Genomic DNA, 26764 nt, shown 5'->3' with positions numbered 1-26764 from the left:
GCAGCAAATGTGGAGGACAAGGACATACATGGTTCCAGTTATATCTGTTTCACTTGTTGTTGCGCTGTTTTCTATTACGAGCGGCAAAATACCCCCTTAACTTTCTGCTATCCTAACACATGTTCTCACAGAATTTCTGAATGAATCAATGGACTTTAATGTCCGAGATCATATATAAATATTCTATTGTTTTGTATAATACACTGAAAAAAGATTTTATTTGGGAAGAAAAACAACCTCAGTAGAAAAAGATTTAATTGTAGAAAAGTCTATGTACTAACAAATCAAACAGTTCGGAATAATAGTTTATATAATAATAATTTTAATTTAGTGGAAAATTCTTAACTTCTAGGCCTACATAAAAGAATGCAGCTTTAAAAGTATTCACTGACGTTATAATCCCTTGATTTCCTAAACGGCAGGACATTCGGACAATCATAACATTTCCAGCTGCCGTAATTGTTACAAATTATTATTTAAGGTGTTGCACTCGATTATGTTTAACTTAAAACAAGATATATCGACAAAAAAATGTCGAAACATCTTCGCTTACGCTGAAAATTACCCATATTTTAAGAGCACTCGATTTTAGTAATGAGACAAAAACGTCTAGAAGTATTATGAAGCCTAAGTCTTAAAAAAAATTAAATAACTAGTCATAATATAAAAACCTCTGTCCTAAACTTAGTTAATCACTAGTGCTCCACGAGGGGCCCCCAGAAATACTTGCTTATCCTGTTCTCGTCCTCCGTCAGGAAGAAGTCCCTGCCTTGCTTGACGAATTCTTTCTGTGATATCTTGCCGTCACCGTTAGAATCGATAGCTCTGAAAGCCACGATAGCGTCTTGGTCTTTCAGGCCCAACACGTTGAAAAATAGTTTGAATTCTTCCACGGTTATTTCGCCGGACTTGTCTTTATCGACAGCCTAGAAAAAAAGCATATAATGTAGACGTCTACAGATAATAGTGCTGAAAAAAGCAGGCCAAGGTTAACCGGTCTCTTTGAGTGAAAATATTCTCAATACGCACTGAACACAAAAGTGCAAATGACAAAAACGCTGTAAAAACGATGATTCTTCAAAATAAATATTTTGGTTTTGATGAATTTTGTTGCACTGTTTGTGTTGAATGACGTTATCTATCAAATAAAGAGTTGTATTGATTTGGAAAAATATTCACCAGTGGCAGTTATAAACGTTTAATGTCGTTCAAATGAAGTATCAGAGAAACAATTTAATATTAGGTATGGTTTTGTGGCATTTGAAAAAGTATTTACAAGGTACGTTCCAAAGTAAACAAGACTTTTTTAAAATACGTACACACCAATTTATTTTATGCAAAATAGTCTCCTTCCGAGTCAATACAGCCATCTGCACGATGTAAAAGCGTGTCAAATGAGTTTTTAGATCGTCGGCCGAGATACCTTTCAGGATATCGTCTAAGTCCACAAAATGTTTTCCGAAAATATAAAAAAAGGCACAGTAAAACACTTCAAAATGCCAAGATAGTGTGACTTGATGGATTGAACTCTTTGTGGATAATGCCCTTGGAATCGAAAAGCAGAACAAACCGTGCACACACTTTTCGGTAGCCCAAATGTTCGGCCAAAATGTGATAAATAAGGCACGACATTTCAGTTTGGAAGCAGGAGCGTCCGCGCGTGGTTTACCTAGTGCGGTTATAATAAATAATTTTATAATATTGTGGAATGATTACCCGGTTCCGTATTAAAAATCTGAATGATGGCATTCCCTCGTTTTTAATAAAACGTGGATTACCGGCTTTAATAGAACCACTAACTTTCTTGATCAACTTATCATTTCAGACTGGAGTTTTTCCGGAGATACTAAAAATAGGGAAAATAATTCCTGTTCTAAAAAAGGGGGATCCACAGTTATTAAATAATTACAGGCCTATTACTGTGTCCTGTGGTTTCTCAAAAATTTTTGAATACGCCTATCTAGATAGACTAATGTCGTTTATAAATAAATATAGTATTTTAACCACTCATCAACATGGATTTCGNGCTTTTTATTGTCTTAATGATTTGTTTATGTATTATTTTAATTTATTTTTTCCTGAGCGTAAATGCTCTATTAATGTTCAGAAAAAGATGTGGATAACTAATGAAATTATCGAGTCTAGTTGTAATATAAAAGATTTATATTACTTAAAACAAACATATCCCAATTTAGACTCCACTTATAAAGAAAATAAAAAAAAGCATACTATATTAATTCGCGAAACAAAGAAACTATTTTATCAAAATAAAATTTGCAATTCCAATAATTCCATACGCACTGCGTGGAATATTGTTTCTGAATTATCTAATAAAAAAAAAGAGGAATCGAATATTGTAGCTATCCAAAGTAATAATAAATTAATAGACAATCCTTTAGAAATTGCTTCAACTTTTAATAGTTACTTTACTGGCGCTCCAATGAATGTTGTAAATAAAATTCGTGGTTCTGATCATACTGCAAATTATACAAGTAGAGTAAATATAAATGATGTATTTTTGGATAATACAATTTTTCTTTTTCCGTTTACTGAGCAGGAATTGTTTAGAGTGCTTAGTCAAAAATTAAAAAATAAAAGGTCAGCTGGAGCGGATGGCATTCCCTTGTTTTTAATAAAACGTGCATTACCGGCTTTAATAGAACCACTAACTTTCTTGATCAACTTATCATTTCAGACTGGAGTTTTTCCGGAGATACTAAAAATAGGGAAAATAATTCCTGTTCTAAAAAAGGGGGATCCACAGTTATTAAATAATTACAGCCCTATTACTGTCTCCTGTGGTTTCTCAAACATTTTTGAATACACCTATCTAGATATACTAATGTCTTTTATAAATATAGTATTTTAACCACTCATTAACATACATACAATCAATATCAGACAATGCTATGATATCCGAATTCCTTTTGCAAAATATACCATAACAGCTAATTCACCAGATTGTTTGGGATTTAAGATGTATAACCATTTACCGAGTGAACTCAAGACTGATAAGATTACAATATCTCAATTTAAACAAAAACTGAAATAATTTTTAGTAGATAAGTGTTTTTATTCTTTATTGGAATTTTTGTCTGCTGTTGTGTCTTAGGTTAAGTTATTATATGTTTATTTGAGTATTGTTATACAATCCTTTTTTGTCCACAAGATAAATAAATAAATAAATGAGCTCTGGCAAATATATCTGGAACATTATGTGTTACAAAAGAATAGTAATAAATCACGAGACACTTAAAAAATTTCTCGAGGCAAAATTTCATCAAATTCAACAAATTCAATAAAAAAAAATTATTAGTTCGTTGATATTTATTTTTAGACGTCGCTCGAAAACATAGGTACACTACTTTGAAAGTTAAAATAATTATGAGTGACCTTTAGAAATTAAAATATCGATTTGAAATTTTCAGAATTGAGATTTTTTTTCAACTTTGAAAATGATAAAATAACGAGAAGAGAAATTTAAAAAAAAAATTCAATTTTTGAGTTTTTAAATTTTTAAAAATCTTGAGCGACCTCAAAAAATTTATTTGAGCTGATTTTTTGAGGGGGCTCTTAAAACATGATAAACTAACATATTTTCACAAGCGACACGAAAAAAATATTTGTTTTTTTTGGGCTACCCTAGTCTGCAGTAGATTCTTTAAGTGATATCCGCAACGGAGAAAAAAATTTCTTATATAACGAAAACGATTGGTCGACATCTAATGACATAGGTGCATATTTGAAGTAATCTCTAAAAGCCGTTAATGATTCCGTGGGAGCACAATTGCTATGGAGGCGTCTTAATCTGGAGAAATCTGTATTTTTTCTTAAAACGTTGTCAAACTTGTCTCCGACCCAAACACTTTCCTCGTCACTTAAGGCATATGGCATATAGCACTATTTGTATGTCATCTACTATTTGCAGTGATTCATCTAACGATAAAGGTAAGTTCATGCAGTAGCGATTTGCNTTCATCAAATTCAACAAATTCAATAAAAAAAAAAAATATTAGTTCATTGATATTTATTTTTAGACATCGCTCGAAAACATAGGTACACTACTTTGAAAGTTAAAATAATTATGAGTGACGTTTAGAAATTAAAATATCGATTTGAAATTTTCAGAATCGAGATTTTTTTTTCAACTTAGAAAATGATAAAATAACGAGAAAAGAAATTTAAAAAAAAATCAATTTTTGACGATTTTGGAAATTTTTAAAAATCTTGAGCGACCTCGAAAAATTTATTTGAGCTGATTTTTTGAGGGGCTCTTAAAACATGATAAATTAACATATTTTCACAAGTGACACAAAAAAAAAAAATATTCGTTTTTTTTGGGCTAGTCTCTGCAGTAGATTCTTTGTGATACCACAACGGAGAAAAAATTTTCTTATATAACGAAAACGATTGGTCGACATCTAATGACATAGGTGCATATTTGAAGTAATCTCTAAAAGCAGTTAATGATTCCGTGGGAGCACAATTGCTATGGAGGCGTCTTAATCTGGAGAAATCTGGATTTTTTCTTAAAACGTTGTCAAACTTGTCTCTGACGCAAACACTTTCCTCGTCACTAAAGGCATATGGCATATAGCACTATTTGTATGTCATCTACTATTTGCAGTGATTGATCTAACGATAAAGGTAAGTTCATGCAGTAGCGATTAACGTTTTCGGATTTCAATTTGATTGGTTGAAATAAAATATTTTTGACATCCATTTCTTCATTTCAATATATTGCGAGAATCGCAAAATTTAAATATAGGGGGCGGGAAAATAGAAACAGTTTCAATTTTTGGTGATTATCGCAATAATTTTGACAAACAGCGCATGTGCAGTCCGGCCAGTTCTGTCATTAAAAGCAATTAAAATACTTATTAGTGTCATGTAACCTCATCTCATTTCCATTACCAAATTATGATAAGCGCCTAGAGGCCTGTTTTTTGCAAGTACTTTTGAACTTTTCACTTTTCTGGTTATATCTTCTGTTTTCAAAATTAATATACAAAAAACAGATGGTATTGATGGTAATCTGCATGATGAAAATGAATAGGTAGCTGAAGCTTCTTAAAACGTATAACATTTATGTTTATACGGGAATTATTCTTCGCTTTTCTACATTTGTAAAGTGAAAAGTTTAAAAGTATTTTAAAAAAAAATTCTCCGGTCTTTCCTTTTTTAAAATAACGCTCTCACGGCACAAGATCATTTCTGAATTCTTTTTGTTTTGCTTATAAAAAACTAAGCGATTAACATGCAATCATCTTCTACGCTATTGACAATAAATAACATAATGATTATCACTGTTATTTATCACAAAAATATTTTGTGAGTTTAGGTTATGTTGTTTAATTCTGTTTACCCAAGAATATCTAAAATTCTTGACTGTGGCATGGCATGGCAAGGCAAGTGACACAAGAAATTTAAAAGTAACTAGTTTTCGCGAATGTGCATGAAGGAATGTTAAATTTTTGTCGCATAAATCATAAAATCATAGCGTCCCCGATTGGAATGTAATTGTTGTGAACATTTTCCAACTGTGCTTCAACTCGATTATCTTGAAATTTTATTTGGCTCTTCCGAATATACAGCGGATTCTTTGGCATCGAATTGTAAAATAACTTTTTGAAAATGTTTAAAAAAAAATAAAATGAAGCCTCCAACCATGTCCCCCATCGTGTAAGAATGTGTTGTGGAGGTTCTGAAATGCCATCGCTAAAGAAAGAACAAAAAACATAGTGAGATTCCCCTTCACGACACCCCTCTTACACGGACACCTCTCTTGGACAGACAGTTTCTCTCCTGACCAACTCTCGTATAATTTTCATTGTGTTAACTCCCTCTTGGATGGACATTCCCTAGAATGGACGCGGACACAAGAAAATATTCTTTTAAACACCCAAAAAACAAAATAAAAAGGAAACAGTTAAAAATTGCTTCCGTAAAGCAGGATTTAATCATGAAAATATGCAGTGAAGATCAGTTAACTGAGGATGTTACAACTGATCCAAAAATAAGAATTTGTTGGAATTGAGTGATAACGAAAACCTTAATTTTTTGAACCAATCCAGTTGAAGTATAAGAATTTTCCGAAGATTCTGATGTCGATGAGGTTCCAGTACCAACAGAGGCTATACCAAATTATGGTAAAGCTATTATCCTAACCAATCAATTTAACAGGGTTCTCAGCAATTTTTCAAAACCAAATTCCCTGACATTTCCAGGTTTTCCCTGACATATATTTTTAAAATTCCCTGACAACAAGCAAACGAAATTTATATTTTTAAAAACTTAAACCAAAATAAAAACAAGTCAAATGATAAGGTATAAATGGGACCATTTGATGACAAATAAATTACATGAATACTTTTAATTTTATTAAAAATATTTAATTCAGCATTAAACATATATGATGTTAAATATTAACAAATATAAATATCTAACAAGAGATTTAACAGAAATGTCAATAAATACAACAAAAAACAATAAAAATAGATTTCANTTTTATTTGGCTCTTCCGAATATACAGCGGATTCTTTGGCATCGAATTGTAAAATAACTTTTTGAAAATGTTTAAAAAAAATAAAATGAAGCCTCCAACCATGTCCCCCATCGTGTAAGAATGTGTTGTGGAGGTTCTGAAATGCCATCGCTAAAGAAATAACAAAAAACATATAGTGAAATTCCCCTTCACGACACCCCTCTTACACGGGCACCTTTCTTGGACAGACAGTTTCTCTCCTGACCAACTCTCATATAATTTTCATTGTGTTAACTCCCTCTTGGACGGACATTCCCTAGAATGGACGCGGACACAAGAAAATATTCTCTTAAACACACAAAAAAGAAAATAAAAAGGAAACAGTTAAAAATTGCTTCCGTAAAGCAGGATTTAATCATGAAAATATGCAGTGAGGATCATTTAACTGAGGATGTTACAACTGATCCAAAAATAAGAATTTGTTGGAATTGACTGATAACGAAAACCTTAATTTTTTTAACCAATCCAGTTGAAGTATAAGAATTTTCCGAAGATTCTGATGTCGATGAGGTTCCAGTACCATCAGAGGCTATACCAAATTATGGTAAAGCTATTATCCTAACCAATCAGTTTAAACATTTTGCTGCTTTCCAAATTAGAAATACGATTTCTAGACGCCATTTTAAAGAAAAAGAGACGAGACAAACAGCAATATATGAATTTTTGCGTCATTAAAGAGATATTTCATTTCATTTTATGTATTACTATATTCTATTATATTTTGTATGAATTTTGTAAGGAAACAAATCCTGTTTTTTTCCTTAAGTTTATTATTTATTTTAAATAACGAGCGTTCAAATAAAAACGTGGTCGAAGTTGGCTCTGACACATTGGACGTAGGGAGTAGCTTATAGCGACCAACTTAACCTCATTTCTCAACGAGCTGTATAGCAGCTGTCAGTTTNTAATTGTTTGTTATTGTTATCACGATTATTCTTTAAAATAAAGTTATATAGTCATTAACGTTATTGAAATTGACAGCTGCTATACAGCTCGTTGAGAAATGAGGTTAAGTTGGTGGCTATAAGCTACGCCCTACGTCCAATGTGTCAGAGCCAACTTCGACCACGTTTTTATTTGAACGCTCGTTATAACTTTAATGTATTTATTATAGGATTTGGACAACATTTCCTTAAATATTTTTTCTCAAATGAGCAATTTCTGTGTTTGTCTATTTTCTTGAAGAACTGTTTGCAAATTATTGTTTTTTTCAATGGCTTTATGCCGTTTAACATGTGCTGCACTATTGAAATGGCTGGAAACAGCACGTCGACCCAAATTGCTTAATTCAAATGTTTTATAACATAAACAACAATGTGCCTGATATTTATTTTTTTCTACCGACTTCCGACTTCAAATACTTTTTCCACTGTACTGGAGCAAGTTTTTCATCAATTCAGTTGTAATTAAATGTCGTTTTTCGTTGAGACATTTTTCTAACCTAAAAAATGAAAAAATAAAATACATACTACAATTAATATATTTTCAGCTTTTTATTACCTTTTATAAACAGCACGTAAATTGTAGAAAAAGTACATACAGAACGTACAGATTTTTTTTCTATGAAAACAAATTTGTTTATAGTGTTTTGTAGAATTCAGAAATACAAGCTATAATTTACTACAATTTGTAAATCGTAAAACAGACAGCACAATCACCACGCAATTTATCTTTATCCTTTTTTACATACCCGCTCACAACGTTCTCTCTCACTGGTATGCACTCCAGATATATCCTTTTCTTTCTATTGATCTACGAGTACGTGTGATTAAAACAGATAGAAATAGGCAACTGGGTGCGTTCAATAAATAAAGAATTTAGACGCGGCGTGAGTGGCGTTCAGAAATTTTCCCTGACGACATTAAAAATTCCCTGATTTTTGACGAATATTGGCACTTTCCCTGACGTTTCCCTGACACAGCTCAAATTCCCTGACATTTCCAGGTTTTTCAGGTTTTCCCTGACGCTGAGAACCCTGTTTAAACATTTTGCTGCTTTCCAAATTAGAAATACGATATCTGGACGCCATTTTAAAGAAAAAGAGACGAGACAAACAACAATATATGAATTTTTGCGTCATTAAAGTGATATTTCATTTCATTTTATGTATTACTATATTCTATTATATTTTGTATGAATTTTGTAAGGTAACAAATCCTGATTTTTTCCTTAAGTTTTTTATTTATTTTAAAAACATTTACATACGTATACGTTTTAAATGTCCCAATTTCTTTAATTACGGTTTTCATTAAAAAAAACGATTTTTCTTTTTCATATTTCTTTTAGGCGGACACCTCCCTTGAAGGGACACTTTCCGTCGGACCCATTGGTGTCCGCCCAAGGGAGATATCACTGTATCTGATACACTGCGACGCGATGTGACCCGATACTAACCTACCTACTGCTGTTGTTAGGATGCCGATTATTGCCGATTCCGGTGCTGCAGCGTGGCGTACCTACCCAGCCGTACGTTAGTGGAAATGAACTAAAAATGTCGTGCCTTAGTGATAAACTGCTGTTTTTGAGATGCTCAATTCCAATTCTATGAATTTCATAGAAGATTTTGGCTGATCTTTGATGAATTCACTTACAGTTTTGATAGAATCTGCGGTAACCCCATATTTTGGTTGGGCAACATGTTGCTCATCATTTATGTCCTCACGGCCGTTTTTACACCGCGTATATCACTCATGAACTGTGCCACGGGATAAACAATCATCACAATAAACTTGGTTCACCAATTGAAACGTTTCGGTAAAAGTTTTACCATGTTTAAAACAAAATTTAATATCAACTTTTTATTCGATGCTGATTTTTGTACCGATGACACAAACATACTGTCACTTCAGATGCAATAACTCCAATGTCATGAAATTTTGACAGTACATCAGTGAAGGATCTACCTTTCCGATGCCAATAGATGGCCTCACTAGAAATACCTATTTTCGAAAAGTCCTGTTTACTTTGGAACACACCTTATATGTAAAATTATTTTTAAAAGAAGCGACTTACCTTGAAAAGGTATGGTAAGAAGGAATGTGCTCGCCTAACTAAGCATTTGTCATTTAGAACATGATGCATATTCTCTAAATACATTTCAACTGTAACTAGGTTGTATGGTGACATTTCACCCCACTGCTTTTCCCATAGTTCCTGCAATATGAACAAATTTTGTAGAACTATCTCTTATAACTCTGGACAGCAACAACAATGCAATATTTAATACTCTCCTGAATATTTACAACTGAATTACTAAAAAATTATTAGTTATTGCTCATTTCTCAGGGATTTATTAAATTTTGTATCGGTTGACAATTACGACTACCGTAAAAATAAAATCGTCACTCACCGTAACTAATTTGTGAAATTCCTTGACCTGCTGTTCACTCAAGTTACCCAAATTGACGAATCGCTCAGCCAACAATTTGAAGTCCTCAAACGATATCACACCGTCTTTGTTTAAGTCTAGGATGCCGTGGAAGGTGCGTATTTTCCTACGCCAAAAGTCTGTCTCTCCCTAAGAGAAACAAAGATGAAATTTATAAATCATTTGATCGAAAAATTTGTTTATTTTAAGCGGTATAAAGGACAAGGACAATTGTTTTGCAATGCTGGAGTGTTATAGTGAATTCGGATAAAAAAAAATTTGTGCCGATGCATAGCAAATTTCGTCAAGGTAGACTGCTATCTGCTTTGCACCTGTTTTAGATTTTAATTAGCCTCGTTTTTATCGATTCAACGACTTATAAATAGGGAAATGAATAGACATCCTATCATGTCAATAATTTTAAGTGGAGAACACTACGTTTCACGTTTGGAATAACGTTTCAACGTGTAAATGTATAATGCTTAAAAGTAGTAGTTATTAATATGTTCACACTTGCATTCATATTTAAATATCAGTTAGACCAGATTTTGTAAAAAAAATAATAATGACAGTATAGGATTTTTATCTGCAAACACTCATACAAAATGATTACTTAATATTACAAAATTTGTCAACAAATAAAAAGGTAGGTAATGAACATTATTCAAAAATTGTTTTCTGACCTTGAAAGAATAAAATAATATCAGATGGTGTTTTACTGAATATTTTACGACACGAATTGAATAACAGCAAAACAACACGTAATTTACTGCCTTCTTGTCTAATTATAAAAACAAAACCTCTTACTAATCTGTGATAAAACTGTGATTGAACTTAAATGTATTAGATTTGGTATCGACTTATACCTCTACGGGAAGGTGAAAGACTGGTGTCGGAACTATGTACTAATAACGAACAGAAAAAATTGAAAATACAAGGGCAGATGCTAGAATGAGTATATGTACTTGCAATTACTGAATAATACTTTACATACATATAAAACTCATATTTACTTATTATTAACTTGTAGAGATATTTACCTAGTCTTTTATCCCCCTACATTACATACTTTAAATATACCTTGAAACCCGTACCAAATCTAGTAAATATAATATAATAAGAACAACGATAAAAAGTAGTTAATTGTACATTCAAGTTTCAGGAAGTTTATAAATATAATTAGTCCGACAATGTCTATTTAAAGTGCCGAAATTACCTGAATTCAAATGGTTGGACAGCATTTATAAATATTTTCATTACATAATTATAAATGAAATAATTAGTTTTAGGGCTGAAGCAGGTTGCAAGCACATACTTCTATTGCGAGTAGGTAAATTTGAGGTTATAATTTAAATTGGGACGAAAGAAACTCGTGTGCGAGGAGGAAGAAGAAATGTAAAGTTTGGGCAAGAATAGCTGCTTTCCAATTATTGCCACAGAAAGAACTGCTCCTGAAGTGATCTACTATTCTACTCCTTAAACTTAAACAATTGGAACACTTCCGAGAGAAGCACGTAAATATTTAAACAATTTTCAAGTATTTCTTTTTTAATACTGTGAGCCAAAAGCCAGGGTCTAATATAAATTTCATTTAGTAAAGGATCAGTGGCTCAAAATAACAGCCATAGTGAAACATAAAAAAATCCTAGTTCCACATGGTGCAAACAATTTGAGAGTATAAAGCTCATCATCAGTAAAAAGTGATGCTTGAGGGGGCAGGGAAAAACAAACAGGAACACTGAGAGTAAAATGTTCCAACTGAACGGAACGCAAAGAGCTAATTTGAAGTGTCTCCAAAGTACATTTTTTGTCAATTGGAAAGCAGCTATAGAAGCATAGTATGTCAAATTGTCGAATTCTTGTTCTATGAAGAAGAAGAAGAAGAAAATACAGTAGATTATATTTGGGAAATATCACTAGGTTGCACTCCCGCTCAAGATATAGGAATCAATCGAGGGAATATGAGTAACCAATCAGATGCACTTCACGGTGCATTCCCTTATAAAAAAAACAAGTACATAAGAAGCTGGCTAAATACCCTCTGGGTGAAGGCCAAAAAAAAGAAGAAGAAGAAATATCACTAGGTTATGTTAATGATAGTGACTTTTTTAAATGATTAGATGTATGTGATTAATATCTAAATTTTTTAATGTTTTTTTGCCAATAAAAACATTTGATTTCTTAATTTTCCTTTTTTCTTAAATATGCCACTGGTTTTGTGCGTTTGCTAGTTTGGCTACTTTATATTAAATATGTACTACACAGCGAAAATTTTTAAGGAGACATTCATTTCAAGTCTGCATAATTTTCCGATTTTCAAGTAAATAAAAATCTAACAACTAAGCGGTTTCTCATAATTAAACATAAACATTGTTTATTTACCAACAAGGTCGTTGACTTGCAGAAAGGTTAGCAAAACATTATATTTTCATTGGGAATCCGAGGTTAAACATATTAGCAGGGAATTTGGGCTAAAGAGAAAGATAGCTGAGAATCTATTTATATATAATATATATTTCAGAATTAACAATACGATCTAAATATTGCAAGAATTTGTGTATCAGTTTATTCAAATAAAAAAAATGTCAATGCGATTTTAATATATCATTTAACAATATTTGTTATTTCAATTAAGTAATATAATACGGCACAAAATATTCTTTAAAATTGACCACCCTCACCAGGAAAATTCAGGTACAATAAAGTTACAGTTAGGCAATTTAAAAAAAAAAACTCGACTTACCCTATGTCCAATCCATTCTAAATCACTATCTGATTCAGAATCAGACTGAAACTTCCTGTCGGCATATTTCGCTTGTTTGCTGTATTCCCTGGTGGACAAATGGCCTTGTCTGAAAGCTGTATTCGCCAGGGGTGTACACTTACATAAAGCGGGCTGAAAAATTACGTTAGCTGTAGTATAAACAAATAATTAAATATTTTATTATATTATTATTTATTATGCTCATATGCTTTGCTAAAATTTAATGGCACAGTGTCGTAAATTAATAAAAATGTGTAGGGATCGTTTTGTTTTCAAGATACGGGATATTCTAATTTATTATTATAAGTAGATAGTAGCTACTTATACAGAAGCTTATGACCATTGATTTTATGCTAGATATAATACTGAAATACTGGTTATGAAAAACAATGTAATTTTTAAGGTTAAAAATTCAACGAAGTGAAGTTGCAGTAGATCAATTGCATTGTAACGATTCTGGTTACAGGGATGATTCCAAAATTGTATAATTTGCGACGTAAATATGTTACAGCTTAATCGTAGCTTATAAAATTAAAAATTAAGTTATTTAAAAAAATAACAATAAATCAACATCCAAAACATGCCCTTGGATCGATAGACGAAAACAACAAGTAGTTTCAAATCTAGGACTATCATTCCAATCACCAACGTAGTTTCAAATCAAGGCTAGTTATAATATTTATTTACATTCAAAATTGGGTCAACGAACACTGACTGCTACGTGAGTTTCTCCGCAAACTCCCAACACAATTGACAGAGGCTGCGACTGCAACGAATGCACGTAATCAACGAATAAAATAAGGGAGTGACAAAATGAACACCAACTTGATCACGTAGCAGTGTCCAATTGCTCGCATGGACCATGAGGACGTGACTTATTAGGCATCGTACGCACATGTATGTAAAATACTTTCATTTAAACCGTGCCTACAAAAGATTTCAAAAGAGATTTAAGAGGATGACGAGAGACAAGCGTAGAAATTGATGGTACCGTGTTGGAGGTACTTATCGATAGTTTCACAATGACCCTAATATGAACAATTAGGCAAATATTTGGTTTTGGAATGACGTTAGTTACATGGGATATTGACATTACAGGAAGTTGAAGACAGATAAAATTGTTATTATTGTGGGAAAATGACGAACAGCGATTAAAATAATATCACACGTAGAAAATGTGATATACAAGTAATTGAGCAAATAGTTCAAACGCACCAAAACCATTCCTAATATTTTCGTATAGAAGAAGAAGAAGAAATCGAAAAATTCGCCCCAACTGCATTTTGTTCCAATGAACCTCATGAACATAGTTATTAGTTTTATAGTTAACCTCGTTTATGGAAGATTTCAAGAATGCTGATAAATATACAATAACACGGATTACTCAAATATGTTACAAAAACACACTTGTATTTTCAAATCTATGTATTAAAACTGTATTAAACAAGTTGTCATTGATTACAGAACAGAAATTACGAAAATATTATGCTAATTTAAAATCAGTGGTAAAAAGATAATTCAACTGGCCAATTCAGTATTCAATATAGCCGAGATCTCGGTTAAATAAAACAAAGCTAATTGGTTATTGTAACTATTTTAGAAGAAATGAAAATAAAGTTAGTTATAACTATTAGGTATAAAATATGAGTAAATTGTTAAGTAGTGCAGGCAAACCCAAACCCCAAACTTTTCATTATTCGTCCGAAGATAGTTATTGCCAAAAAACGTTCGACATGAATCTTTTAATTGATACCATTCATTTTAAAAGCTAGGAAGTTGGAAATTGTTTGTAAGTCCGCAAAGCGTCAAAGGCAAAAAGGTCATATTTTTATTTATAGTACACATACCTACATTTTAATAAACCTTTAAATTATTCAAAGACAACGTGAACTGAAATCTCAAACGTAAACAAATACCTACGTGCTAGAACACGAATAGGCTCTCGCCTATTTCAATTAGTTGTTTACCTAGGTACACATGCGTTCTTATATGCAAGTTTAAAAAATAATACAATAACATTCAATGTACAAATAAGTTTGTTGTGAGAATTATAAATAACAACACATTTGCCAAAATTTCAAATGCGTTTCTGTTTAATTGGAGATTTGTTTTTGTTATTACTGATATCTTTTATACAATTATATAATTAACACAAGTATACGGTTATCTTAACTCTTTTTAAATTAGTATAATGACAACGATAAAGCGTTAACTATTAGTTATTTTTAGTAAACAGTAAACACCACCGGGGTAACAAAATAGGTCAAACAATATCAGTCATATCCTTAAAATATGAATTAAAATTATTTTACTGTTGTTTGCATCAACGTTATCAATATTAGACATTGTATCACATAATCACCAAACACGTTTTCTATAATATTTTAATTATTCCTGATAACTAAAATGCGAAGCAGACTAATAAGTAGATATTAAAAATTCTATGCTGCCAAATAGACCGTTATCTACCAAATGACTATGACTTAATTTTGCTCAAGAAAAAATAACAACATATTAACGGCAAAATATAGAATTTCACGACTATTTTTTTCATTCTGCATAGAAATCTCTCTTCTACAACAAAACCACATGGGCGTCCGAAGATAATTTGCCAATATGGCAAGCGATATTAAAAATTGAATGAAAATTCCCTACACCATCCGTGTCAATAGAGGCACAAAATAACAATGTAACCTAATAAGATACATAATATGTTATAGCATTCATCGACTAGCGGTCGCTGAACTGAGAACCTTGAATATTTAATGTCGATATTGTATATTGTATGGATATTTTAGTGAAAGTTGTCTACATAGTTTTTCAAATAGCCATTCTAGTTTAACTCTACCATATTCATATTTAATGCTAATATATATGACTTGTATTTGGAGAGTTGCAGACAACCTAACTACCTAACGAAGTTGGAGTATTTTTAAGTCTACACAAAAACTATTTTCTTCGAACATAGTATTAGATTACGTCTTAGTTATTTTAAAATGTTTGTTCGATTATATGCATTTATGTAATACCTACCATTTTCATGATAAAAATATGTAAATAACTTTAGTTGATAACATTTGTTGAGACGTATATTATCGGACGTTGTTCTTCATATTTTTATAATTACGTACGTCATATTTACATGAAAAAAATTGTATCATGTCCTTAGTAATAAATAATTAGTATTCGTCAAAAAAGTGTCTAGAATATAAATAAAATACAGTGATAAACATTTTAATAAATGTAACATAGTGGATTTTATTTAATTTCTACTGTTGTTAAGCGGCAAGATAAAGAAGAAAAAAATAAGTTAAGTTAAGATCGAACTAATAAACAATGTATATGTATATTGCTCTGTTATATTGTGTTTATTGTTTTAAGAAGAAACATACATATACATACAGAAACTGAATATAGAAGAGAAATTGTTTTTATATTCCTAATTAATCACTATTCAAATCCTACCCGTCTTAACCTAACCTAACATAACCTCACTTAACCTGATTTATAACGGTTTCCTCGTTTCGACACGTGCTGGTACCGGCATAGTATAAACAACGCTAATAAAATATCAGTAATGTAAATGTTAATATTTCTGCAAACAAAACATATTCTATTTATATAACGAAAATAAACAGCGTTATTTACAATATTGTTATGTTATGAGATAATGTTGTATGATGATAATAAGCTGCGTATCACTGAAGATTCAGTGGAAAATTTGATTCGCCTGTTCCGCCAAAATATGTTCGGTCGGGGCTCGGGGCCAATTTTAAATATTATATTAATATTCTTTTACTGTGTTTTACATACGATTAGAAATGATAATGTAGTATAACAACCCCGGGTTCGATCGAAAAATGAAAAATAAACGTAGTTGTGGCCAGAAATATATGATCGTCATAAGGAATACCTACGTTGTATACATCTATTTTTAATTGACCGGAAGGCGCTGGCTACTAACTTTAAAGAGGGGAAGTATGGTTTAATTTTATAAAAACAAAAACAGAGTAAATACACCTAACTTTATAATTTATCTACAACAGTCTTCAAATTAAGTATGTGACAAATAGAATGAACAACAAAAACATTAACAACCATTTAACATAAAATGAGAGTGCCAGGCTCACCTAGAGCTCCTGTGGGGAAAGAGCATGGCAGAGAAACCCACGATCGTTGCTCTAACTACCCAAATATAAATATAAAACAACCGCTAACAAAAGGCATACATTAAGATCCTTTGCTAATGATAAATAAGACCTGACTCATTTAATGTGTCACTAAATATCACATCACTCAAATTAGACATACAAACTTCCAGGTAAAACTGAAGAGGTTATAATAATAACAACAACAACAATAACAATAACAATAATAATAATAATAAGTAAGGTACTGGAGTCCCATACGGGAGGCAATCCAGCTATGAGTTGAGGTTTCGGAAGATCTGTTTTAGCAATTCTTTTTTTGTATTTAATATCATGGGCGAAAATGTTCGTTAATAATAATTGTAACAATTTTATCTTAGAAAAATATACGCCCCTGAGCGTAAGACAATGAAGGCTAAACATACACAGGATTTTTATCATGAAACATCTATAATCATCACAATCATAAGATTACATAGAACAATTAACAACAAAGTAATTAGAGAATAATTTATCTGCTAACTAATACCGGTTAAACACTTAATTTTTCACTACTTTGTCACACTGCCCGCAGATCGTCTTACTACCCATCTTCACACTGTTCTCACTTCAACTATTTTGGCTTCCTTCCAGAATTCCCCACCTAAGCGTTTGTTTTTGCGCTTCATTCTACCAACTGTCAATATTACTATATTATTATTATACAACACCCACGTAATAGGTGACGTCGAAGTTGATACGATAAGTATGGTTTTGCACAATAAGGAAAAGTTTCTCAAATGGTGTACGCTGGTTTATATTAACTTTGTTTCTAGTGCATGCCAAACAGCTTCCAATTGTCTGACGCATTTGATTCGAAACAATGAATTTTGAACCTTCTGAAGTAGAGCATTATATCAAAATGCGTTGGACTATTGGAAATTGTTTTAGACTGCGTTATCTGCATGAATTCATTGTCGCCAATTTTTGGGATTACACATAACAGTTAATTTAAGATAAAAAATTTTATCAATTTCTTTGGCTGTGTAAAAATGTTTTGGGGAGTAGAACAGAGAACTTATTTCAGTCTAAATGACTCGAATAAAATTCAGATAATATTAAAAATGTATATGCATATTTTTTATTATATCTTTTTTGGTTTCTTCATGAACAGTGCATGTGCACTTATATGAAGTTTTGTGGTTTATTTGCAAACCTGCCTTTTTACTGATGACTATGTTTTTTATATTTTTTAGTAAATAAACCCTATTCTATTCTATTCTATTCTATATGATTTTAATCTTTGCTAAAGTAACCCAGATCAGATAAACATAACTCAGGAAACTGGCGTATATCGTGACCCAAGGTTAAGCAGAACCAGTTTTGGAAAAAATATCGATAGTAACAGTAACTATAAGCAATAATTATCAATATAATACGTGCCAACAATAATGCTGGATCGTTGGGTAGGTACTTTTATAGTTTTACGATTGAAGAGACGAGTTTTAAAATTTGTGTAGCACTGACCCAGTTACCAATTATATACCATGCAAGATCAAATAGGTATTAAAGTTAAAAGTAAAAGAAATGGCTAATTACTAGGTTTTTATAGAATACTGAATGGCTGGCAAGAAGAATATGGATATCATTAAAACGAAGTATTTTATACAAATCACTATTTAGGTTGGCATTTTTGTTTAAAATCATAATACATAAAAATGCGGCCTAAAACTGATCGTTTTTTACCAAATGGTAAATCTATTGAATCTTTTATTAGACGTTATATATCGTTAAATAATTCACAACAGGTCATTCGCATTTTGATAGGCATCGACTGAATTTTAATTGCGAACCCATTTGTATGGCCAATATTACGTTATACCTACGGAAATAACGATATTTTAGATACCAAAAGCGTAGGTACCTATTTTGAATGTCCGGTTTTTGATGACTGGCATTTAATCTACGACATTTCCTTGGACCTGAGAAGGGAGTTTTAAAAATAACGCAGGATTTGAATCGTATGCAATTTTTATTCCTAAGAGTTGTCAGCATTGTGCATTGAGCTATACCACTGATAAGCGAGTGAAGACTGAAAATTCATTATCATTACAAAAACAGAGTGTGTAGCTGAGACTGTGCGCAAATTACGTGGAATTTTCGCCACGAATGAAACACCCGTGAAAAGATTAGTTGCCAAATTTGAATAGATTCGATTGCACACAATAAAAAAACAGGCAAGCCTCATACTGTCCATTCAGCCGAAAATATTGCTAGGGTGGGTGATAGTGTGGCGGAAATTCCCGTAAATTTAATTGTAGAAGACATTATTCGTATTTCATATTAACCAGCTCAATTTGCGAAACTGTTAATTAAAGACGAGAATTCGTAAATTTGACAATTTCGGAAAATCACCATTTGTATTTTTTAGAAAGTTCCAAATTATTTTCAGGTTTGTTAATTCTTAGTGTCCGAAAAACGAAAATAATTTAATTTTTATTGGCATCATTTTTAAAATCTAATTTAACTAATTTTCTGAAATAAATTTAATACCCACAATCTGAAATACGTATTACTTATTTTATATGAAAATCTCCTAACTAAAATACAATTTACGTACATTTTCTGAATTAAACCAAGTATATTTAACTATTTGAAATACAAATGAATGAATTGAAATATAATTTACATCTTTTAAACTACAGCTGTAGATTCCGAAATATACAGGGTGTTCCATCTAAGAGGGATTCTTCTATAACTCAAACTGTAAAATTTATAAAAAAAAATGGTTTTAATAAAAGTTGCCTGGAATCATGTGAGCCATGTAAAGAAAATATGTTTAGCTCTACAGGGTGTTCTATTTCGCGTGGGCGCTACATAACTTTGTTATTTTAAATGCAACGCCCTGTATATTATTGCGTTTTTGAAGTCCTTGCTTAATATTAGGTAGAGTTCGTTAAATGTAATGGTGTTTAAAACTTACCGTTTTGGAGATAATCAGTTGTTTTTGAAAAAAATCACAATTTCAGCTCTCTCTCTCTCTCTCTCTAAATGAGGTTAGATAGCGTCTAAATAGTAAGTTAGGAACCTGAAGTTTTCACAGTTCGTTTTTTTATAAATTACTCTATCTTGTCATCTGTGAGCAAAACGTGTACGTTATTCAGACTCGGAAATACTGAGACCTACATTTAATAAACTTTTAACAGTTTTCCAGAAAAATTAGGTTCTTTTCTAAAGTCTGAAAAAGTATCTATGTAACAGCGTCAAGTAGGCCTTGCAAAACCTCTCTTCTCTCACATTTTATCAGGCCCGGGACTGACAGTGTCAATATCTACTGGCATGTTTAAAAAGTAGTTTTGACAAACAAAAATAAACCACTAACAACAACTAAAACAAAACGCAAATCGAAACAAACTGAAACTCGGAACACAACAAGGAGAAGAATACTTAGACCGCTGATTTATATCAATTGCTCGAAGTGACCTCCATTTTGATTAATACACAAACCAATTCGGTTTTTAAAAGGCCATTCAACATTGGTCAGCATGTCTGGCGTAATTTCTTGAAATGCTACTGTAAAGCCGGCCACTCACGTTCCGGTATACCTGACAGGTATACCTGTACAGGTAAACGCGAGCGTGTATGTGACAAAACTGACAGGTATTCTGACCTGAACAGGCGACCTGCAAACAATCGAAATTTTATATATTTTACCTGTGGTAAAGTGCTACCTTCAGGCAAGCCTGCGCGTGTGTGGCGTTGTACATGTGTAGGTCTCAGTTATTCCTTGTCCACTGTCCACGTTCGTTGTCGAAATAATAGCTTCTCGCAGCGTACCGTAGTAGTGGAAGAATTCATAGAACTATATAAAGCCGAACCTTGCCTTTGGCTCGTAAAAAGCAAAGATTATCATAACAGAAATAAGAGAGCAGTCGCATATGAAAAGCTCAAGGAAAAACTTAGAGAGATCGGACAGAATGCTACTAAAGAGGATGTATTAAAAAAAATTAATAGTTTGCGTAGTAACGTAAGGAAAGAGAAAAGGAAATATAAAGAATCGTTAAGGTCGGGAGCGTCTGCAGACGATGTATACAAACCCACGTTGTGGTACTACGATCTGTTCGATTTACCCGAACAAAGTTCGTCTTATTATACACACCTTCAAATAGTCCTTCCGTAGAGTTTTATAAATGGCATCACATGTCTCTGGAATGATTTTGCCGAGAGCTTGCGGTGATATTCTAGTGGAGAATTTGAGGCATTCGTATGTCCTGCCTGTTGCAAGAAATCGTAATGTTGCTCTCAGACGTTCATGTGGCGATATAGCTTTTCTCATGACAGTGTCCTGCTTCTGAATTAAAGGTGTAACCATTGATAATAGCTTTAGGTAAGTTGTTTCATCCATTCTTAAATAATTGCGATAATCTTTAGGCTCTGCGTTTAATTCTTTTAGCAACTTAACGTCACTGTATTCATGTATTTGTAATAACCATTCTTTACACCACTTTTGTCGCGATTTTCTTTTCTTTTTCCCTAGGAGGAGAAGACCTACTAACGCTACAGCACCGTCGTAGTCGCGTTGTACGGACATGATTGAAAGCCCAACTGAGAATTGCTTTCAGGTACGCCGCTACGTATATGGGCAATGTCAAGTTGAGGTTAACTTGTCATGTTTACCTGAACAGATATACCTGTCAGGTATACCGGAACGTGAGTGGCCGGCTTAATGCACTGCCGCATATCTTCCGCGGTAGTTAGTGGTGTAACGTAAATTTTGCTTTTTATAAATCCCAATAAAAAGAAGTCGCAACTTGTCATATCTGGACACCTTGAAGGCCAACTCACTGGTTCCCGCGCCCAATCCGTGTGTTGGGAAAAGTTTCGTGTAAAAACTGACGAACCGCAGGGGTATTGTGAGCACCATCATGTTGCCTCCACATTATTCGAAGTGTAGCTAAAGGAATGTCGCCTAACAAATATTTTAGAGTGTTTGTTAAAAAATTTAAATAAACTGTTCCAGTTAGATGCTGGTCAAAAAAGAATGGTCCAATGACATGGGTTGCCAAAATTGCTCCCCACACGTTCAAATACCATCGTTGGCTATGAGTTGTCCGGAATTAGTGAGGATTTATTGTGTCATAATAATGGCAATTATGACTATTAACGAAACTATTTTTATGACAAATAGCCTCATCAGAGAAAATGACAATTTAAAAAAATCATCATCTTGATTTAACATCTCAAGTGCCCACTGACAAAACTCTAGTCTCCGCTGAAAGTCTACTTTTAGTAACTCTTGGTGTAATTGGATGCGATAAGGATGTACTGTGCTGTGCTTTTGTAAAATCCTATGTATCGACGTTGTACTAATACAATTGCAAGGCATTCTTGACGTTGTTACATAGATACTTTTTCGGACTTTAGAAAATAACCTGATTTTTCTGGAAAACTGTTAGAGATAAGTATGGACAACCTTATATCAGAAAGCTTGTAAGATTGTTAAATGTAGGTCTCAGTATTTCCGAGTATCAATAACGTACACGTTTTGCTCACAGATGACAAGATAAAGTAATTTATGACAAAACGAAGGTTTAGACGCTATCTAACTTCATTTAGAGAGCTGAAATGGTGATTTTTTTTCAAAAACAACTGATTATCTCGAAAACGGGAAGTTTTAAACACCGTGTACATTTAATAAACTCTATACCTAATACTACAGTGACTGTACAGGGTCGGAAAGTCCCCATGGTTCATCGGCCGTTACGTGAGAGCGATAAAGTAAATAATCCATGCGATAGAGAAGTATGGCTATAATGAAGGCGTCTTATAGTCACCGCCCGTTTCGTTCTTTCACCGTAATAGATGTCACTACTTATACAATTCCGACTTTCTATTCCGATATGTTAATACAATCCGTTAACAGAGGGCAGCCCTAGAAAGAGTGATGTCAGATCTACAGATTTTTTTGGAATTGGGGAAATAGGGAATTTTGCTTTAGTTCTTGGGATTTTTAAGTCATTTTAAACAGTATACTTAAATAACAATTATTATTAATTAATTACAAGTGGAAGTGGATCTTATTTGTGGAAGGGCGAAACGGGCGGTGACTATGAGACGCCTTCATTATAGCCATCCTTCTCAATCGCACGGATTTCTATGACTTACTTTATCGCTCTTACGTAACGGCCGATGAACCATGGGGACTTTCCGAACCTGTATACTGACTAGATATATATACTAGCTAAATTTATTTTTGAATAGAAAAACCTTAACTAAAATAGGGACTCGGCAAAACTTTAATGGCGGATTCTAAGTCATAGATTATTAAAAAATTTTCTATAAAATATGTATCTGCGAAAGCCGTTTCCGACCCTGTATACAAGATAGTGGCGACAATAGAGTGTATCATTTTTAATTGGTCCACGCGATTTTAGCTGCCGTGTTGCATCCAGTGTCAAATTCATCTGTGATGTGTCATGTGTCAGGAGCATTCTTATGGTGTTATTCAATATTTGCATTGTTTTATTTTAATTTTGGTGAATATTAGTGATACAATCGGCTTTTTTTCGCGACTGAATATTGGTGAATATCTGACTTGTAGTTGCTATTTCTATCTCTTTTGATCTTAGTTGTCCTATGGTAGTTTAAATCTCTTCACTCACTCATACTACACATACTATAACATACGACTTCACTCGCGAAAAAAAGCCTAATATTGGGTATTTTGTGCTAAGGGACAGAAAATTAAAGATTAGGTATTTGTGGAATTACTGTTATTTGCTACCGGCATTTACTCTAATTAAATTCTCTTTATAATGTGTGTATAATATTTGCTCAAATCAAAAACTTGCACAAACAGCGTACATGCTGTTGGTTCTAAAACGCCGATTTATAAAACATTTTCAAAATTTGGCGCATTTAAGAGATTTAGAGAACTTTTTTGCAATGAAGCGGTATTTTGTTTCTTCTTGCAGATGGAAAGTATTTTTACAAAATTTTGTGCGATTATATCTTCACAAACCTTGAGTTTAAAAGAGTTTTTCTTAAATGAAATGATGTGAAATGATTTAGATGTACCAAATTGTCATCAGATCAAAAATAAAATTGTTATTAAATTAATTAAATACTAAACTATAACTATATCTCCGCGGTCGAAATTATAGAGAGTGATTCATACATAATATAGAAACACTATTACGTAAAGTGTATAAAACTTAAAATGATTTTTATAACGGTTCAATATTATTTGCTTATGTTAAATGATGTGCCGCTCTCTTTGCACATCGATAGGATCTATAACAGTCATAGACTGAGTTACACTGAACGCGATTTATTTCCTATCTCTGTCTATCGCACTTATTACAGATAGGGAAATGCTCTTTTTAGTGGGTGTAAACGGACGTACGTAGAATTCGAGTTAGCCGTAGTTAGAAACGTCAAACTATAAGCGCGCGCGAGGGTTTGCATATTCCGTGACTATAGTAAATTTATAAATTAAAAAAATACAATCGGGACGTTTTAAAACGTAGGAATAATAATTAAAATGGATCAAAGTGCCGGTTGTAGCAAACGGTCTGTTGCTCATAAACGCCCTAACCTATGCGATGCGGAATTAATAATGGTAAAAAACGTGTATAAAGGAATTCGGTCGCGAAATTCTAATACAAGTGTAAGTGAAGCTGTTGATATGTGTAGTTCGTTGACAAAAGTATCCGTTGCTACTGTTTATCGTGCCATAAAAAATAGTGTAGAAGTGAATCCAAAGAAGAAAAAAGTGGAAACACGAGGGAGGAAGAAAATAGAAGTCGACGTTGACGTGAAATACTCCATACGTAGGAAAATTCATGGATTTTTCTTTAGAAATGAAATACCAACGATAAAGAAAATTCAAGCTGCAATAGCTGAAGATGAGGATATTCCTAATTTCTCTGATAAGGTTCTTAGAAGAATAATGCGTNTTTTAGATATAAATTGTCCCTAGGTATTATTTTTCAAATAAAATAGCTGATCCAGTTTGTGATCCAAACACAAATAGGTACATTAAGTGTCGTTTCTTTATTTGAACATGATCACGTAAAAACCATGTTTGACCTTTCGCCGTATGTAGAAGATGTGGTATCATATATAGCGGGCTTTGTAACTTCACAGGTTATAAAAATAATTTCTTGTGACATTTACAAAAAATATATAAAGGGAAACTACTCGTCTCCTTTTAATATATAACAGTAAGAGTTCACCGTGAAACACGAAGTCTCATGCATTAGCAAAATGTGGAATTTCTAGCTACTGATTGGACACGTAAAAATTTGCTTTAGCCAATTTCATCAATACATTACCTTTAATTAATAAAAATCCTCAATCAATAAAACCTTAAGTATCCATAGGGTGTAAAGATATACATTTTTACTTAGAAACAAATTTTGTCTTCTTTTTATTTTTTGCTAGTTTCATCGCTTCATGCCAGTTTGTTCCTCTTTTCTTTAAGTCTTCTGCCACTATTTGGTCCTTGATCCCATGTTTTTTTATGGGTCTGCCTCGTTTCCTTTCCTTTTTTTTTGTTTACCAAATCATTTTCAGCTGTCTTTCTATTCAAATTCATAACCTATCTTCGGAAATGACAATGACGTTAACCGACAAACCGACCAATGGGAAAATTAATCATAGCGCGTGCGTATAATGCACAAAGTGCAACACCCCCACTTTTTGGCTTCAATTCCCTTTCAAATTGCTTTGTATATGTATAGAAGTATGTGGTTAAAATCTGTGCGTAAAATTTATAAGAAAAATAATATTGTACTTAATTTATTTTTCGTAATACTTTTAATTTGACATTGGATGCAACATGGCGGATGGGCGGGGTTTAGTCGCTATTGTCGCCACTGTCTTGTATAGAGCCACTGTACCTAATACTAACCAAGGAATTCAAAATCGCAATAATATACAGGATATTCCATTTAAATTAACAAACTTACGTTGCGCCCACGTGAAATGGAACACCCTGTAAAGGTAAAAATATTTTCTTTACATAGCCCACATGATTCCAGACAACTTTTATTAAAACCATTTTTTAAATAAATTTTACCGTTACAGAGTTACAGAAGAATCCCTCGTAGGTGGAACACCCTGTAGTTGCCAAATGCCGTTTAACGAAATGCAATAAGACAGTTAAAATACCTATTCTCTAAAATAAAGTTAACAAACCTGAAGGGCAACAGACGTTTTTTGAAAAACTATTATAAATTATAAACATACGTATATCGACTATATCGTACCTACAGAAAAATATTAATTATTATATTTTTATTAAAGAAATTGTTTTCATTTAACATTATATAAAAATTACAAGACTTGTGTCTAATTTTTCACAACGATTTTAAGATAAACAAGACTAGAAAGTTTGACCCATTTATTTATTCCAAAGTTCAGTGACTTCTTTTAATAATTTTACAAGTTAAAACGCAGTACCTATACTAAAAATCTAGAAAAAGTCTCACCATGCTTCTGGAAGTGTCCATTTTGCCATTCCTCGCCATACTTTCAAGTACAGCACCTCTGTTCAGCATTTGCCTGCATACCCTCAAACCGTTCCTCAACAATGAAAAAGCCATGATTTTCTTCTGTTTGTGTCAATGTTCAATTATTATCACCAGAAAAAAAAACGACTCAGCGGGGCACTCGATACTAAACGACTGAAGTTATCGCGTTTCGTTACGGCGTTACGCTGAACGGGTCAAACTCTTTTGATCCAGCTGGCGAGCTGACAGTAAACACGACCCTCGGTTTTGGATAGTGTTTATATCGGTTTCTCTTTCCCTCTTGTGGGACGCTTGGGGCTTGGGTGTCTAGTTTAGTAAGTCGGCGAAGGAAGGTGCATTTGATGGTGGCATGGTGGTGGAGGCAGACAATCGTGATGGACGGATGATATTTAAGTCGAGTCGGTCATATCACAGAAATGCTTTCTA

General features: G+C 32.8%; 1 protein-coding gene across 1 annotated transcript; it reads right to left on the bottom strand.

Moving 5' to 3' along the window:
• Positions 1-238: 238 nt before the first annotated feature.
• On the bottom strand, positions 239-26764 carry LOC108906984 (sarcoplasmic calcium-binding protein). The gene is made up of 5 exons (XM_018710436.2): positions 26297-26764; positions 12655-12807; positions 9894-10061; positions 9557-9697; positions 239-926 (listed from the first exon to the last, which is right to left on the bottom strand). Exons 1-5 carry the CDS (start codon positions 26408-26410, stop codon positions 696-698), a joined length of 807 nt encoding a protein of 268 aa, XP_018565952.1. The 5' UTR covers positions 26411-26764; the 3' UTR covers positions 239-695.

The sequence above is a fragment of the Anoplophora glabripennis genome, unplaced genomic scaffold (genome assembly GCF_000390285.2).
Source record: "Anoplophora glabripennis isolate ALB-LARVAE unplaced genomic scaffold, Agla_2.0 scaffold317, whole genome shotgun sequence".
Lineage (NCBI taxonomy): Eukaryota > Metazoa > Arthropoda > Insecta > Coleoptera > Cerambycidae > Anoplophora > Anoplophora glabripennis.
This window is presented reverse-complemented; position numbering and strand designations above follow the sequence as displayed.